Genomic DNA, 16825 nt, shown 5'->3' on the forward strand with positions numbered 1-16825 from the left:
TGAAAAAAGAAAAGAAAAGTGGATTTAATCCCAGGAAAGCATGTTTGTAGATGTAGATGATTTAGGAGAGTGACGCCCTTTAATCTGTCATTTATTAATCATGAAACATTATTACATTATTCATACTGGTGAACAAGGACCACTTGTACAGCGAGGACGTTCACAACATACATATTACATTATTATATACAGTGCAGTGCATTACAGTGGATCGTTATATGTGTTTTTCCTGGATGGAGGGGCAGGGGGAGGATTAGGAATTACGAGGAGAGACGGAGAGGACGGGTGAGAGAGGAAGATGTCTTTTTTTGTACAGTATTATTAATATTATTACTATTATTTTTTTTAAATGCACAGTACAATTTGTTTCTATAAAAGTTGAATCCAGCGAGCGCTAGAGAGTGCCACGTTTTCACAGCTACCATTATGTGAGCCTACAGGAAGTTGTGTGAGATGTGATAATGCTAGAGAGAGAAAGAGAGAGAGAGATGCTAGAAAACATTCTTAGAGCAGTCAGGCCAGGTTTTAAAATAATGAAAGTAAGTAAATAAAAATAAATCAGACCAACGTGCATGCGTGCTGCAGACATTTAGACGTGTTCGTCCATTTTAGGGGGGGAAATGGCCGACCAACACCCCTCTATGTAGCCCCTTGCCTAAAACTCTCCTTTTATGCTTGGGCATCATTTTTGGTGCTTTCCCTGTTTATATATAAAAAATACAAAACATAACAGCGAAAAAGAAACTGGTGTCGTCTCCCGTTGGAGTCTTTCCCCCCTCCAAAATCGTTTTCGTGTTCCTTTTCATTTCCGCAAAGTTTTTTTCTCTTTTTTTGTCCTCGGGTCACTTACATATTGACAAAGTATACAATATTTTACAACTTATCAACTGATTGAGAGAGAATGATTGATTGGTCCAACCAGACAAATCCTATAGTATATCCAATTAGAGTCAAGAGTCAACTGTAGGCTAACCAGGAAATAGTTTACGCAACATAACAAGCCTATGGCGTGGAGGGAGCTGTGGCCAATCACACCTCGGCATTAGCATGAGCACCCGCCCTCGGGGACGCTCGGCTCTGCCGGTTTGTCCAACTTGATGTCAATCACTGGGAAAGGGCCGCTTAAGGAAAAATACAATGCAACAGAGTACTAGAAAATATATTATAATACATACTGTATCATGATAAACTGTAGTATAGTATAGTATTGTAGCATTTATGGTATGGCATAGTGTAGTATTATATACCATATTATGGTATAATATGGCATGGTATTGTGTAATATTTTACAATGTAGTATGATATATTTGGTAAAGTGTAGTATATAATGCAGCGTACAATATAGTATAGTATGCTATTAGTATGGTAGTGTCTGATATACTACGCTAGAGCATGTATAGTATGGTATGGCATTTATGGTATGATATAGTATAGTATGGTATGGTCTAATATGATATTGTATGGTATAGCATATATAGTATACAGTAGCATGGTATAGTACTGTATAGTATGGTATGGTATAGTTCAGTATAGTATGGAATGGTATAGTGTAGTATAATATACCATAGTATGGTATGGTTTGGCATGGTACAGTATGGTATAGTCTGACCAAGTATGGTATTACATGTATAATATTGTATGGTATGGTACTTATGGCATGGCGTTTATAGTAAAGTATGATATACTATGGTAAAGCTTATTTAGTACAGTATAGTTTGGTATGGCATGGTGTGGTATAGTATATATAGTACATATGGTATGGTTTAGGGCGGCACGGTGGACCGACTGGTTAGAGCGTCTGCCTCATGGTTCTGAGGACCTCACGGTTCTGAGGACTGGGGTTCAATCCCCCGCCCCGCCTGTGTGGGTTTTCTCCGGGCACTCCGGTTTCCTCCCACATCCCAAAAACATGCATGGTAGGTTAATTGACTACTCTACATTGCCCGTAGGTGTGACTGTGAGTGCGAATGGTTGTTTGTTTGTATATGCCCTGCGATTGGCTGGCACCCAGTTCAGGGTGTACCCCGCCTTCTGCCCGATGATAGCTGGGATAGGCTCCAGCACGCCCGCGACCCTAGTGAGGAGAAGCGGCTCAGAAAATGAATGGATGGATGGATGGATGGATGGATGGTATGGTTTAGTTTAGGGTAATATCCTGTGTGCAGTTCGTCAGGTTTCCACCAGATGGTAGTGTAAGGAGGAGCTGTTCCTGATGATGACGTGATTCAGAGCTTTCTGTGCGGTGATGCAAGGCAACCCTTTGAGATTCAAAATGATGGCAGCCAATATTTTTGCCCACTCATCAGTGAGTCAGTGCTCATGGTAGTTAAGGATACTGCCTTCAGGATTGGCGTCGTCCAGACTCTCCATCCCGGGAAGAGCTGCTGCGACACGACGAAACAGCTTGGAGGAGAGCACAGGAAAAAGCCATATTAACACATTCACTGCCATTGACGGCTTTAGAAGTCAAATATCCATGTTAACTGGGGAGGCTGGCAGTGAATTTAATATTACATTCGTATTCATGCAAACAAGGCATTGTTTTATGCAAGATGTGTGTTGTGTGGGTCTGGAATCACATTCCACTTACCGGCTTAATTAATTGCATTAATTTTGAAATTGTTCATGATACTGCAAAGCACAAAGCGGAAGAATAATCCCACCTGGGCAGAATGCAAACTGATGAAATTTAAGATGTTAGAAGGAAAGCACCTGCTGTAGACCTGCTGCTCATAATAAGACTTCCAGCAGCAGATGGTGACCAAGACGACGACAATAGAGAACGATTCTATTGTCACACACTCATGGGCGTATTTACAGGAATGTTTTTTTCTTGACTGGAGTGAAATCTCATCCAACCTGGCAATTTAAATTAACTGATACTAATATCGTGAAGTAATAATGTTCTTTTAGTTATCATACCTTATTTTGGCATAATGTCAATGTGATACCCAAGCTAACGTTTGCTAGCTAACTTTGCTCATTAGCCAACACGCAGTTCTTTAACATGCATGTGCAACATACTGTACATAAAATGAAGATATATACCAATAATTAAAATTCTAACCACTCATTAAAATATATATATGTATTTGCTTCTAACACTTAAATACAATACTCCCTTATGCTGACCAATCAGCTTGGGCTTTGGTAGCGTTCTTGACTAATTTAGAATATCCACCTCTAATTAATTAATTAATTAATAATGCCCATCACTCCTTTGCTAACAACTGGGAAAGACTAGCAAACAGAAGCAAGGGACCCCAGGCAGCTGAATTAGCAAAATTTTTTGCTCAAAAGGTACATTTATCACCTGTTTTTGATTTTTTTTATTGATTGTACATTTAAAAAAATAAAACTTAAAACCGATTCATTTATGGTTGCAGTCTTCTTTCGGCTTGTTCCATTAGGGGTGACAACAGCGTTTCATCCTTTTCCATGTAAGCCTATCTCTTGCATCCTCCTCTCTAACACCAAGTGCCCTCATGTCTTCCCTCAAGACATCCATCAACCTTTTCTTTGGTCTTCCTCTAGCTCTCTTGCCTGGCAGCTCCATCCTCATCATCCTTCTACCAATATACTTGCTATCATTGAAGTTTGCGCTCTCTAACTTTGTCCCCAAAACATCAAACCTTGGCTGTCCCTCTGATGAGCTCATTTCTAATTTTATCCAACCTCGTCACTCCGAGAGCGAACCTCAACATCGTCATTTCCGCCACCTCCAGCTCTGCTTCCTGCTGTCTCTTCAGTGCCACTGCCTCTAATCCGTACATGGCTGGACTTACCACTGTCTTAGATAATTACCCTTCATCCTAGCAGAGACTCTTCTGTCACATAACACACCTGACATCTTCCTCCACCCGTTCCAGCCTGCTTGGACCCGTTTCTTCACTTCCTGACCACACTCACCATTGCTCTGGACTGTTGACCCCAAGTATGTAAAGTCCTCCACCCTTGCTATCTCTTCTCCCTGCAGCCTCACTCTTCCCCCATCACCCCTCTCATTCATGCACATATAATCTGTTTTACTTTGACTAATCTTCATTCCTCTTCTTTCACTACAGATCACAATGTCATCTGCAAACATCATGGTCCACGGGGATTCCAGTCTAACCTCATCTGTCAGCCTAACCGTCACCACTGCAAACAGTAAGGGGCTCAGGCCTGATCCCGGATGCAGTCCCACCTCCACCTTAAACTCCTCTGTCACACCTAGTTACAGCACACCTCACCGCTGTTCTGCGGCCCTTATACATACATCCATCCATCCATCCATCCATTCTTTGAGCCGCTTCTCCACACTAGGGTCACTGGCGTGCTGGAGCCTATCCCAGCTATCATCGGGCAGGAGGCGGGGTACACCCTGAACTGGTTGCCAGCCAATCACAGGGCACATACAAACCATTCACACTCACATTCACACCTACGGGCAATTTAGAGTTGTCAATTAACCTACCATGCATGTTTTTGGGATGAGGGAGAAAACCGGAGTGTCGGGGATTGAACTCCGGTCCTCAGAACTGTGAGGCAGACGCTCTAACCAGTCGTCCACCGTGCCGCCGCCCTCATACATGTACTGTACTATTCTAACATACTTCTCTGCCACTCCAGACTTCCGCATGCAGTACCACAGTTCCTCTCTGTCATACGCTTTCACTAGAGCTACAAAGACACAATGTAGCTCCTTCTGATCTTCTCTGTACTTTTCCATCAACATCCTCAAGGCAAATAATGCATCTGTGGTAGTCTTTCTAGGCATGAAACCATACTGTTGTTCGCAAATTCTCACTTTTGTCCAGCCTCCAGTACTCTTTCCCATAACTTCATTGTGTGGCTCATCAACTTTATCCCTCTGTAGTTCTCTCAACTGTGCACATCACACTTGTTCTTCAAAAGAGGCACCAGCACACTTTTCTTCCATTCCTCAGGCATCTTCTCACCCGCTAGTATTCTGTTGAACAACCTGGTCACAAACTCCACAGCCAACCTCTCATAGATGCTTCCATCCCTCCACAGGTATGTCATCAGGACCAAGTGCCGTTCCATTTTTCATCCTCTTTTCTACTAACGTAGCACCCGTGGCTAACGTTAGCTTGTTTACAGTGCTAATGCTAGTTTAGTATTGCTACCGTACTGCTGCTTTTTGGATGGTGTGGGGATTAGTGAAGTCAGGCTAACAATGGCAAATTTTCCCTTTAAGAGCAGCAAATGTCAGATACTTTAAGACATTTACCCAAGAAATATTCTACAAGGTGACTTTAACTTCTAACAAAGTGATTTTCAATTAAGATACTTGCTTGCTGGTATGCCGTGAGATTGTTGTAATGTAAAATATGTGCCTTAGCTCAGTAAAGGTTGCGAAACACTGCTGTAGGATAATAAGCGGCGAGATGCCGCATATTCTTATACTGTAGTGTACTTTATGTGACTTGGGAGAAAGTGTCACCTGTTTGACATTGCAGCCTGTCTTGGCGCTGGTCTCAATGAACATGACATGCAGCTCTTTGGCTCTCTGCTCTCCCTCCTCAATTGTGATTTGCCTGTCGGGAAAGCATACGCGCCTTTTCTGTCAGTATCCTCCTGCTGATGAACAACATTACGCCACCAACTCACCTCTTCTCCTCCAGGTCCGTCTTATTGCCAACCAGCATGATGATGACATCACTTCCTCTTTCGGTCCTGACGTCGTCGATCCACTTGCACGTCTGCTGGAACGAGTTGACGTCTGGGGAGGAATATGTCACATATATAAGCCGTTTTATTCCATTTGCTTCAATTGAGACACTGAGAACTAGAGTGGGCTAACTACATTTTTGAGATAAGGCAAATCTTTCAAATGAATATTGGTCTTAGGGGTACATTTGAAAATGTGCTCCGAGAACACTCTGCTACTCTCTGAACTGTTTGGAAACTTGTGTTGAGCGTTGTTGGAATGTGCTGTTGAGTTATTCAGAGCGGCACAATCTGGGAGTGCCAGAGCGCACTGTGGCCGCTCTGACTGAGGAGACAGAGCGGCCAGAGGGTCAGGCAGAGGTCGGGGGATTTGAAAAACCTCAGTCACCATTTATGTACCCTGGATATAACTCAAGTTCGTATCGTTAGTAAGTTCAAAGAAAAGGAGTACATTCCGCCTCTTGGAACACTTGCACTTCAGTGTAGAGTTAAAGCATCAGATTGTTTCCGAAATTTAAGAAAACTCCAAAGGTTTAGTTCCAATTATTTTGTCATATACATACATGTACTTATCACTTTTCCTGGTTCATCAGTGCAACACTGGGGCAACATCCCAGAAAGTAAGGGTGAGAAAACGATAGAAGACTCCAAAATGAAGCAGTGCTTTAGCTTACGTGCCAGTGCATCTGCATGCTTGTATAAGTGAATGTTATTTGTCATCTTTCGTAAAATATTGATTGATTTGACAGATATTTGGACTTGGACCAATATTGCATTATTTTTTTTAAACTGCCGTTTGTTTCCTTTCTTCCAGGCAACCTTCGATGATCTTAACCGGGATCAAACCAAAACCAAAACATTGTAGGTAACGGTGAAAGCTAAATTCAGAACCTAATGTTGAATCTAATATTCAAGCTAAATTTGGAAGCTAGCGTCAGAAGCTTAGCCAACTTGAATAAAAACACACAAAAAATTCTGGAACCCATCATCCGATTTTGTTTTTTATTCTTGCTGCATTGTACATTCTCATGTCGATGTGACCATTCCAACCAGACTCAGCATTTTGACATTTGTCATTTTGGGGAAATCTTGGCATGTTGCTAAGATGATTCTGATTCTGATACTGATATAATGTATGGTGTAAATATGTAACTATATCACATTGTACAGTTTGCTGGATATGAATTTATTTGTATTTGCTTTTATTTTTGCTTTGTTTTACCCTGCTGTCTGCAGCCAGGTCGGCATTGCAATTGCCTTACCTACATAAACAAAGCTTAAATAAATAAACATTAAATAAATATATATTTTTTAAAAAAGTTAACATTGAAGATGTTAGAAACTAAATTCAGAAACTAATTTTAAATCTAATATTCAATCTAAATTTGGAAGCCAACGCCTGAAGCTTACTTCGGAGAAGCGAACAATGGTCCTCCTTAGCTAACATTGGAGGTGACGCTGGAAGCTAAAATCAGAAGCTAATGTTCCAACTAACTTTGGAAGCTAACGTCGGAAGGTAAATTTATTACATTTATATTCATATATAGTTAGTGTTTCAACTGTAGCCTCATTTAGCAACAATAGCGAATAAACAAATAAGATGCTCACTTGTGATGTCGTAGACCACCACGGCCACGGTGGAGTCTCGTATGTAGCTCGGGATGAGGCTCCGGAAGCGCTCCTGTCCGGCTGTGTCCCACAGCTGCAGCCTAACCTATACATGTGGACAGTATTCTAAACGAGCCACTTATCAGCTATGGTGCAGCCTCCCCAAAAATATGAAAAGTGAAAAAATAATCTGTCAAGAAATTTAAGCGCACTGATGCTATTAGCAGCACAAATAGCCTTTGGCTAATCATGTTAGGCAGAAATTAAATCCAATCACGGATTAGTCAAAGTGAGGCGAAACTGGAGCTTATTTTTTCTTCCTACTGAGCTCATATGACACACTTTATGCAGCAAGGAACCATCTTCAAGAGGGGTACACACATAATGACAATTGGATGGAATTGGAAGATTTTTTTCTCTCCCTTTTGATCAAAGTCAGCAAAGGCCTAATTATCAGATGTTGCTAGATGTTTATCTTGAATGATTATCCTGTGGGGTGTACGCACCCCAGCAATCTGGGGTCAGGTAGTACTAAACATTGCTGGAGCAGGGTACAGACATAGTGATAATCAAGACAAATCTGAGCATTTCTCTCCCATGTGGTCAAAGTCAGAAAAGGCCCAAATGTCAGATAACTCTTGAAGATTATTCTGAGCAATTTTATGGTTTGGGTGTTTAAAGAGTGTTTTTTTTTTCTCCTTCCTGATTTGAAGCCAGTTAAGCAGGGTATACACATACAGTACATACATAAGACATCTGGGTCAAATTAAAGCATTTTTCACCCCTTCCAATATAAATTTGCAAATCCCAGATTATTGGAGGTCTCTAAATTATTATGTTTAGTGATTATCATATGTGTGGGGTGTATTAAGAGTGATTTTTCCTCTCTGAGCTACTTGGAAAACAGTCAGGGATGACTATTGTTGCTGGGACTATGTTAAGCCTGTTCACTATTTACGATTCAAAATCCAAAGAGTTGGGCCAAGCCATAGTCTTGTAGTCATAGTTGTGACTGTGACGTGAAATGAATGTGTACACACATACTGACAATTGGGTGGAATTTGAGCATTTTTCACCCATTATGATCAAAGGCAGCAAAGGCTTGAGTATCGGATGTCTCTAAAAGATTATCCGGAGCGATTATCCTGAGGTGTCAGGTGTGTTAATAAGGATTTTTTCCTCTACGATTTGCTGGGAAAACGGTGGATGCCGACTATCATAAATGTTAAATCTATTCAACTTTTACAATCCCAAGTACAAAGAGTCAGGCCAAACCACAAACTCTGTGATTGCGACGTAAAATGGAAGTGGTGTACACACATACCGACAATTGGGTGGAATTTGAACATTGTTCACCCCTTATGGTCAAAGCTAGCAAATGCTCGATTATTGGATGTCTCTCAAAGATTATCCTGAGCGATTATCTGGCAGTGTGGCGCGTGTTCAGAATTATTTTTCCTGCATGATTTGCTGGGAAAACAGTGGACGCTGAGTATTATAAATGTTAAACCTGAGCAGTGTACACCTATACCGACAATCGGGCCAAATTTTTAGCATTTTCACCCCTTACAATAAAAGTCAGCAAAAGCCCGATTATCAAATGTATTTAAAAGATTATCTGAGCTATTATCTATCAGTGTGACGTTTGTTAACAATGATTTTTCCTCCACGATTTGCTTGTAAAACGGTCAGTGCTGAACTATTGTAAATGTTAGACCTGTTAAACATTTATGATCACAATGTCATTTTAAAGGACAATCAGTGCTTCTTACTGTTCTGTCCTCCAGGTACATGGTCTTTGATAGGAAGTCAATCCCAATGGTGGCCTGTGGTACACAAGGGGAAAGGCACATTTGCAACGTCATTAATTCCAAATGACTGAAGATAAATAGATGGAGGGACAATAAATCTGACTTAATCTGCTTCACTTTAATTGTCTTCTTTAGGATTTAGTCACGCAGGCCAAGGACAAGATAAATCCAGATTCTTTTATTACGATGATATTGCTTCACTATCCGCGTTTGATAGCAACACAATTGCACCAAGATTAGTAACATAATCAGTATTTTCTATACCAAACTAGATTGTAATCTGGATTAAAGGAAGTATTACTTCACCACTAGTCCCATCAAGTGGGTTTGTATGATACCAGATGAGTTTAGCATATTGAATATAACTTCATGTTAGATATCACACTTAATATACAGTTTTGTGTCTCACCTGGTACGTGTTGTCAAAACTGTCATACATGAATCTGGTGATGAGAGACGTTTTTCCCACTGAAACATAGCAGAAGGATATTAAACAATACCCAAAGTAAATGTGACATGATGAAAACTTGTTATTAAGGAGCGTAAAAGACAACGTTTTGCAATCAGTCTCAAAACAAATCAAGGGTATTTACTTATATAAGGGAATCTGATAATTCCACCTACCTTTTTAACTATTATTTCTCGTAATTTTAAAGTATTATTCTTGCATAGTGAGGACTTTTGTTTCCTAATATTATGACTTTGTTCTCACAGCATTTCAATGTCAATTTAAAAAATTTTTTTTTTTTATAAAAGGACCACTTTATTGTTGCGATTTTACAACCATATTCTAGTAGTAACGACGATCCTTGTGGTGAAGTTATGGCCTTGTATCAAAATGACAATTTATTAATTACTCTTAATATTACTGGTTTATTCTTGTAGCTATACAATACAATTGTTTTTGGTAATACAGTATTTGAACTTTATTACAACTTTGTTCTTCTAATATTCCGATGTTCTTCTCATGCAATGACCACTTTGTTCTATACAGTATTCTAGTCACTTTTACTATTCTTGTAAAAATGATGACATAATATCAAAAGGACGATTTTATTGTCTGAAAATGACAGTATTGTTTCTTTTAATATTACACAATCTTCTGACAAAATTTTGCATCATATTGTAACATGATTCTTGTCAAATGATGACGATGTCATCTGAAAAAGATGGGTTTTTTTCAAATATTGTATCTATTCTCATAAGATTCTGATTTGTTTCTATTCTATACTATATTGTATGCGATAAAATTTATATACAGTATATATATTGGACCTACTCACATTTATGACATACATTTTTCTTGTAGTTGCACCTTTATTCTTGTCCAATGATTTCCCACCCACCCTGCAATATCACAACTTCTTTCCAACATATTTTCTCCTAGCCAGCACGTTGAACGACTGGTTAGCACGTCTGCCTCACGGGTTCTAATCCCGGCCCCGCCTGTGTGGAGTTTGGATGTTCTCCCCGTGCCTGCATGGATTTTCTCCGGGCACTCCGGTTTCCTCCCACATCCCAAAAACATGCATGGTAGGTTAATTGAAGACTCTGAATTGCCCGTTTGTGTGAATGTGGGGGCAAATGGTTGTTCGTTTCTATGTGCCCTGCGATTGGCTGGCGACCGGTTCAGAGTGTACCCCGCCTCCTGCCCGAAGATAGCTGGGATAGGCTCCAGCTGGCCACGACCCTTGTGAGGATAAGCGGTAAGGAAGATGGCTGGATGGATGGATGGATATTTTCTCCTAATATTGCAACTTGTTTATTTTAATATTACTTTTAAAATGTAATATTGCAAATTTAGCTCACAAAATGAATTTTTTTCCCCTGCTATTACAAGTATTGTATCTTTATTCTCACAAGATTATGACTTTATTGTAGTATATTCTTGTAATATACTTTAGTACATTAGTATCAGCTTTATTCTGGTACAATACATATTTTTCATTAAATTACAACTTTTCCCTCAAATATTGATGTGTATCTTGTAATATAGCACCTTTATTCTTCGACAGTGATTTTTCTTCACCATCACTTCTTATTTTAACATGATGACTTATTTCATGCAATATTGTGAGCATCACAATTTAAAACTCACAACTAGATTATTTTCTCCCCAATACTCCTGACAAAACAAACAATCAGGGATGACCTCCACGAGCCAATGAACAACACTAGCAATAATCAAATACCAATCATTAATAAATGATCATTGATATAATGCAAAGGTACGATGTAATTAAAAAGAAAAAACTTTTAAAACTGGATGCTGCCTTCTGGATGAGCCTGTCTTGCCCTATTTGTTTATTTTTTTGCATACACATGCACGCACACACATGCACGCACACATGCACGCGCGTGCAGGGTTTTGGGCCGGGCCTTTATTCAGCACCACGGACAGCAACGTTGCAGCACAAGGCCACACACACACACACTGACACACACGCGCGCGCACACAAACTGCGCGTTTTTGACTATTTCCTGGATGCCCTGCCATTTGTCTGTATTACACAAAATGTGCACAAAACACAATCATCGTGCACCTATAATGCACGCGTCCAGCAAACACAAACACACAAAGAATATGTTGTGTAATGTCATGTCTTTGGGTGCGCGCTTGTTTTACGAAAGGTGACGAGCCGGAGGCTGCAGAAAGAAGCAGACATCGGTAGCCTTGGGTGTGTCCCGAACTGACACATGCATGGGACTCGTACACAAACAACGCCATTCTGTGACATAAAAAAGGAGTCTATCACGACACGCATGGAATTAAAGCTGTATCAAACAAATTAAAGGATAAACAAGATGATAATAGTGATAATAAGTAATAAAGAGAGATAAAAGAAAAAGGTGGCTTGTGTTTGTGGGCCACTGCAGCACGTTTAAACACCGCCCCACGCAACCAGAACGCTAAATAACAGCAAATTGTGTTCGAAAATAATCAGTTATTAATCCTATTTTGGTTGGATTCACTCAAAAATGTGCAGTTTATGCGCATGCGTGCCTCTCCTTAGTCTCGCTTAATCACATTTTCTCCACAATGGACGGGAAGAAAAAAATCAAAAGATAGGCGTCACTTCATCTCAAGCAATTAAACAACACAAACCAGCTTGTTTAATGTCAATATCATAACAAAGCAGTTTGTCATGAAGCAGGGCTGCAAGGGACGCTTAGGTGATGGTGTGACTCACCGCTCTGCTCTCCCAAAAAGACGAGTTTGAATTTCCGCAGGGGGTTCCCCAAATCTCCTCCGGCTGACATGATGGCGCTTATTTGTTATTATGATTTTTTTTTAAAGGCGGATTATTGCGAGGAACAATTTGTGTCGACGTGTCGCTTCCGAGGCGGGCTGGCTCGTGGCAGCTTGATAGCGGCGGCAGGATGACGATGGTGATGTTGATGAGGATGATGATGATGATGATGATGCTCCTCTCTCCGCTCCGAATGATGGGAATGCAGCTCGGCGTCCTCCTCTCAGCTTGCCGGCACTTGTGCGCATGCGCGACCTCACCTATTTCCATCCCTCACCTTATTGCATTGGAGCGGAAAGTGCATAGAATAAAGATATTTACATTATATAAAAAGGGTGGGACAAAGTTGCGGTGCGCTTTTTAAAATGACATATTTAAGGAAGAGAGGGAAGAAGTAAACAAGGATGAACAGAAAGAAAGAAGGATGGAAGGAAGCAAGGAAGGATTAAGGAAGGGAGGGAGGAAAGAAAGTTAGAAAAGAAGGATGGATGGAAGTAAACAACGTTTGAAAAAAGGAAGGAGAGAAAAAAGATGGAAAGAGGGATAAAAAGAATGGAGGAAGGTAAGAGGACGGGCAGGATTGTATGAAAGGAAGAATAGGATAAAGGAAACAACTATGAAAAGAAGGGAGGAGGGTAGGAGGATCGGCAGGATTGAATGAAAGGAAGTAAATAAGGAAGGAAGGAAAGAAATATGAAAGGAAGGGAGGAAGGAGGAAAGCCAAGAAGGAAAAGGGCAAGGAGGAGGAAGGATCCAATGAAGGGATGATGGATGGAACGAAACAACGATGGATGAAAAGAAAAAAAAGGACTAAAGGAAGGCAGAAAGGAATGGAATGGAAACCAGCATACTGTAGTATGAAGGAAAGAAGGAAGGGAGGTTTTGAGGGAAGGAAGGAAAGGACAAAGATGTTTGAAAGGAAGGAAGGATGAATAGAAGGAAAGCAAGAAAGAAAGGACAAAGGAAAGTGTAGGGAGGGGCAGGAAGGAAGCGAGTGAGAGAGGATAAAAGAGAGAATTGACAAAGGAAAGAAGGAATTGAAGAAGGATGGGAAGAAGCAAGGAAAGAAGAATAGGAACGAAGGATAGAAAGTGAGAAGTAAAAAATGCTGAATGTAATTAAGGAAACAAGGATGTAATGAAAGAAGGAAGACAAGAAACATGCAATTGTAAGACGTGTAAATGCACCAAAAAGTAAGAAAGAAAATAAAGTGGGAGGGATCGAAGGTCACGGGCATTCAATGGCGGTTTTCGGCCTTGCCGCTTACACGCAGAGATTCTCGGAATCTTTTGAGCATATTATGGACTGTAGATAATGAAATCTCTAAATTTCTTGCAATTGTAGGTTAAGAAACTTTCTTAAACCTTTGGACGGCTTATGCAGTTGCTCACAAAGTGGTGAACCTCATCCCATCCTTGCTTGTGAACCTTTCAGGGATGCTTCTTTTATACCCAATCATGACACTCACCTGTTTCCTATTAACCTGTTCATCTCTGGAACATTCCAAACATTTGTTTTTTGACCATTCCTCAACTTTCACAGTCTTTTATTGCCCCTGTCGCGGCTTTTTGGGAATGTGTTGCAGGTAACAAATTGAAAATGAGAGAATATTTGCGAACAAACAATCTTCTTCTTCTTCTTTTCCTTTCGGCTTGTCCCGTTAGGGGTCGCCACAGCGTGTCATCCTTTTCCATGAGAGCCTATCTCCTGCATCCTCCTCTCGAACACCAACTGCCATCATGTCTTCCCTCACGACATCCATCAACCTTCTCTTTGGTCTTCCTCTAGCTCTCTTGCCTGGCAGCTCCATCCTCATCATCCTACCAATATACTCACTCTCTCTCCTCTGGACGTGTCCAAACCATTGAAGTCTGCTCTCTCTAACTTTGTCTCCAAAACATCGAACCTTGGCTGTCCCTCTGATGAGCTCATTTCTAATTTTATCCAACCTCGGTCACTCCGAGAGCGAACCTCAACATCTTCATTTCCGCCACCTCCAACTCTGCTTCCTGTTGTCTCTTCAGTGCCACTGTCTCTAATCCGTACATCATGGCTGGCCTCACCACTGTTTTATAAACTTTGCCCTTCATCCTAGCAGAGACTCTTCTGTCACATAACACACCTGACACCTTCCTCCACCCGTTCCAACCTGCTTGGACCCGTTTCTTCACTTCCTGACCACACTCACCATTGCTCTGGACGGTTGACCCCAAGTATTTAAAGTCCTCTACCCTTGCCATCTCTTCTCCCTGTAGCCTCATTCTTCCCCCACCACCCCTCTCATTCATGCACATATATTCTGTTTTACTTCGGCTAATCTTCATTCCTCTTCTTTCCAGTGCATGCCTCCATCTTTCTAACTGTTCCTCCAGCTGCTCCCTGCTTTCACTGCAGATCACAATGTCATTTGCAAACATCATGGTCCACGGGGATTCCAGTCTAACCTCATCTGTCAGCCTATCCATCACCACTGCAAAAAGGAAGGGGCTCAGGGCTGATCCCTGATGCAGTCCCACGTCCACCTTAAATTCTTCTGTCACACCGACAGCACACCTCACCGCTGTTCTGCTGCCCTCGTACATGTCCTGTATTATTCTAACATACTTCTCTGCCACTCCAGACTTCCGCATGCAGTACCACAGTTCCTCTCTGGGTACTGTCATAGGCTTTCTCTAGATCTACAAAGACACAATGTAGCTCCTTCTGACCTTCTCTGTACTTTTCCATCAACATCCTCAAGGCAAATAATGCATCTGTGGTACTCTTTCTAGGCATGAAACCATACTGTTGCTCGCAAATACTCACTTCTGTCCTGAGTCTAGCCTCCACTACTCTTTCCCATAACTTCATTGTGTGGCTCATCGACTTTATTCCTCTATAGTTGCCACAGCTCTGCACATCACCTTTGTTCTTAAAAATGGGCACCAGTACACTTTTCCTCCATTCCTCAGGCATCTTCTCACGCACTAGAATTCTATTGAACAAGCTGGTCAAAAACTCCACAGCCACCTCTCCTAGATGCTTCCATACCTCCACAGGAATGTCATCAGGACCAACTGCCTTTCCATTTTTCATTCTCTTTAATGCCTTTCTAACTTCCCCCTTACTAATCATTGCCACTTCCTGGTCCATCACACTTGCCTCTTCTACTCTCCCTTCTCTATCATTTTCCTCATTCATCAACTCCTCGAAGTATTCTTTCCATCTACCTAGCACACTGCTGGCACCAGTCAACATATTTCCATCTCTATCCTTAATCACCCTAACCTGCTGCACATCCCTCCCATCTCTATCCCTCTGTCTGGCCAGCCTGTATAGATCCTTTTCTCCTTCTTTAGTGTCCAACCTGCCATACATGTCATCATATGCCTCTTGTTTTGCCTTTGCCACCTCTACCTTTGCCCTGTGTCGCATCTCAATGTATTCCTTTCGCCTCTCCTCGGTCCTCTCAGTGTCCCACTTCTTCTTAGCTAACCGTTTTCCTTGTATGATTTCCTGTACTGTGAGGTTCCACCACCAAGTCTCCTTCTCTCCTTTCCTGCCAGATGATACACCAAGTACTCTCCTGCCTGCTTCTCTGACCACCTTGGCTGCAGTGGTCCAGTCTTCTGGAAGCTCTTCCCATCCACCGAGAGCCTGTATCACCTCTTCCCGAAAAGCTGCACAACACTCGTCCTGTCTCAGCTTCCACCACATGGTTCTCTTCTCTGCCTTTGTCTTCCTAATTTTCCTCCTCACCACCAGAGTCATCTTACACACCACCATCCCATGCTGTCTAGCCACACTCTCCCCTACCACTACCTTACAGTTGGTAACCTCCTTCAGATTACATCGTCTGCACAAGATGTAATCCACCTGTGTGCTTCTACCTCCGCTCTTGTAGGTCAACCTATGTTCGTGCCTCTTCTGGAAAAAAGTGTTCACTACAGCCATTTGCATCCTTGTTGCAAAGTCTACCACCATCTGTCCCTCCAAGTTCCTTTCCTGGATGCCGTACTTACCCATCACTTCTTCATCACCCCTATTACCTTCACCAACATGTCCATTACAATCTGCACCAATTACGACTCTCTCTCTGTCTGGGATGCTCAGAACTACATCATCTAGCTCCTTCCAGAATTTCTCTTTCACCTCTAGGTCACATCCTACCTGTGGGGCATAGCCACTAATCACATTACACATAACACCCTCAATTTCAAATTTCAGCCTTATCACTCGATCTGATACTCTTTTCACCTCCGAGACATTCTTAGCCAACTCTTCTTTTAAAATAACCCCGACTCCATTTCTCTTCCCATCTACACCATGGTAAAATAATTTAAACCCTGCCCCTAAACTTCTAGCCTTACTGCCTTTCCACCTGGTCTCCTGGACACACAATATATCAACCTTTCTCCTAATCATCATGTCAACCAACTCCCGAGATTTTCCTGTCATAGTCCCAACATTCAAAGTCCCCACATTCAGTTCTAGGCTCTGTGT

The 16825-nt window shown here is 41.5% G+C and overlaps 1 protein-coding gene across 1 annotated transcript; it reads right to left on the minus strand.

Annotated features, from left to right (window-relative positions):
- Positions 1 to 75: 75 nt before the first annotated feature.
- rab6bb (RAB6B, member RAS oncogene family b) lies at positions 76 to 12554 on the minus strand. Its single transcript, XM_061798230.1, has 8 exons — positions 12284 to 12554; positions 9502 to 9560; positions 9054 to 9107; positions 7282 to 7387; positions 5614 to 5725; positions 5447 to 5540; positions 2337 to 2403; positions 76 to 1107 (listed from the first exon to the last, which is right to left on the minus strand). Exons 1-8 carry the CDS (start codon positions 12351 to 12353, stop codon positions 1043 to 1045), a joined length of 627 nt encoding a protein of 208 aa, XP_061654214.1. The 5' UTR covers positions 12354 to 12554; the 3' UTR covers positions 76 to 1042.
- Between the last annotated feature and the right edge of the window lie 4271 nt (positions 12555 to 16825).

Source organism: Phyllopteryx taeniolatus, chromosome 14 (assembly GCF_024500385.1).
Source record: "Phyllopteryx taeniolatus isolate TA_2022b chromosome 14, UOR_Ptae_1.2, whole genome shotgun sequence".
Lineage (NCBI taxonomy): Eukaryota > Metazoa > Chordata > Actinopteri > Syngnathiformes > Syngnathidae > Phyllopteryx > Phyllopteryx taeniolatus.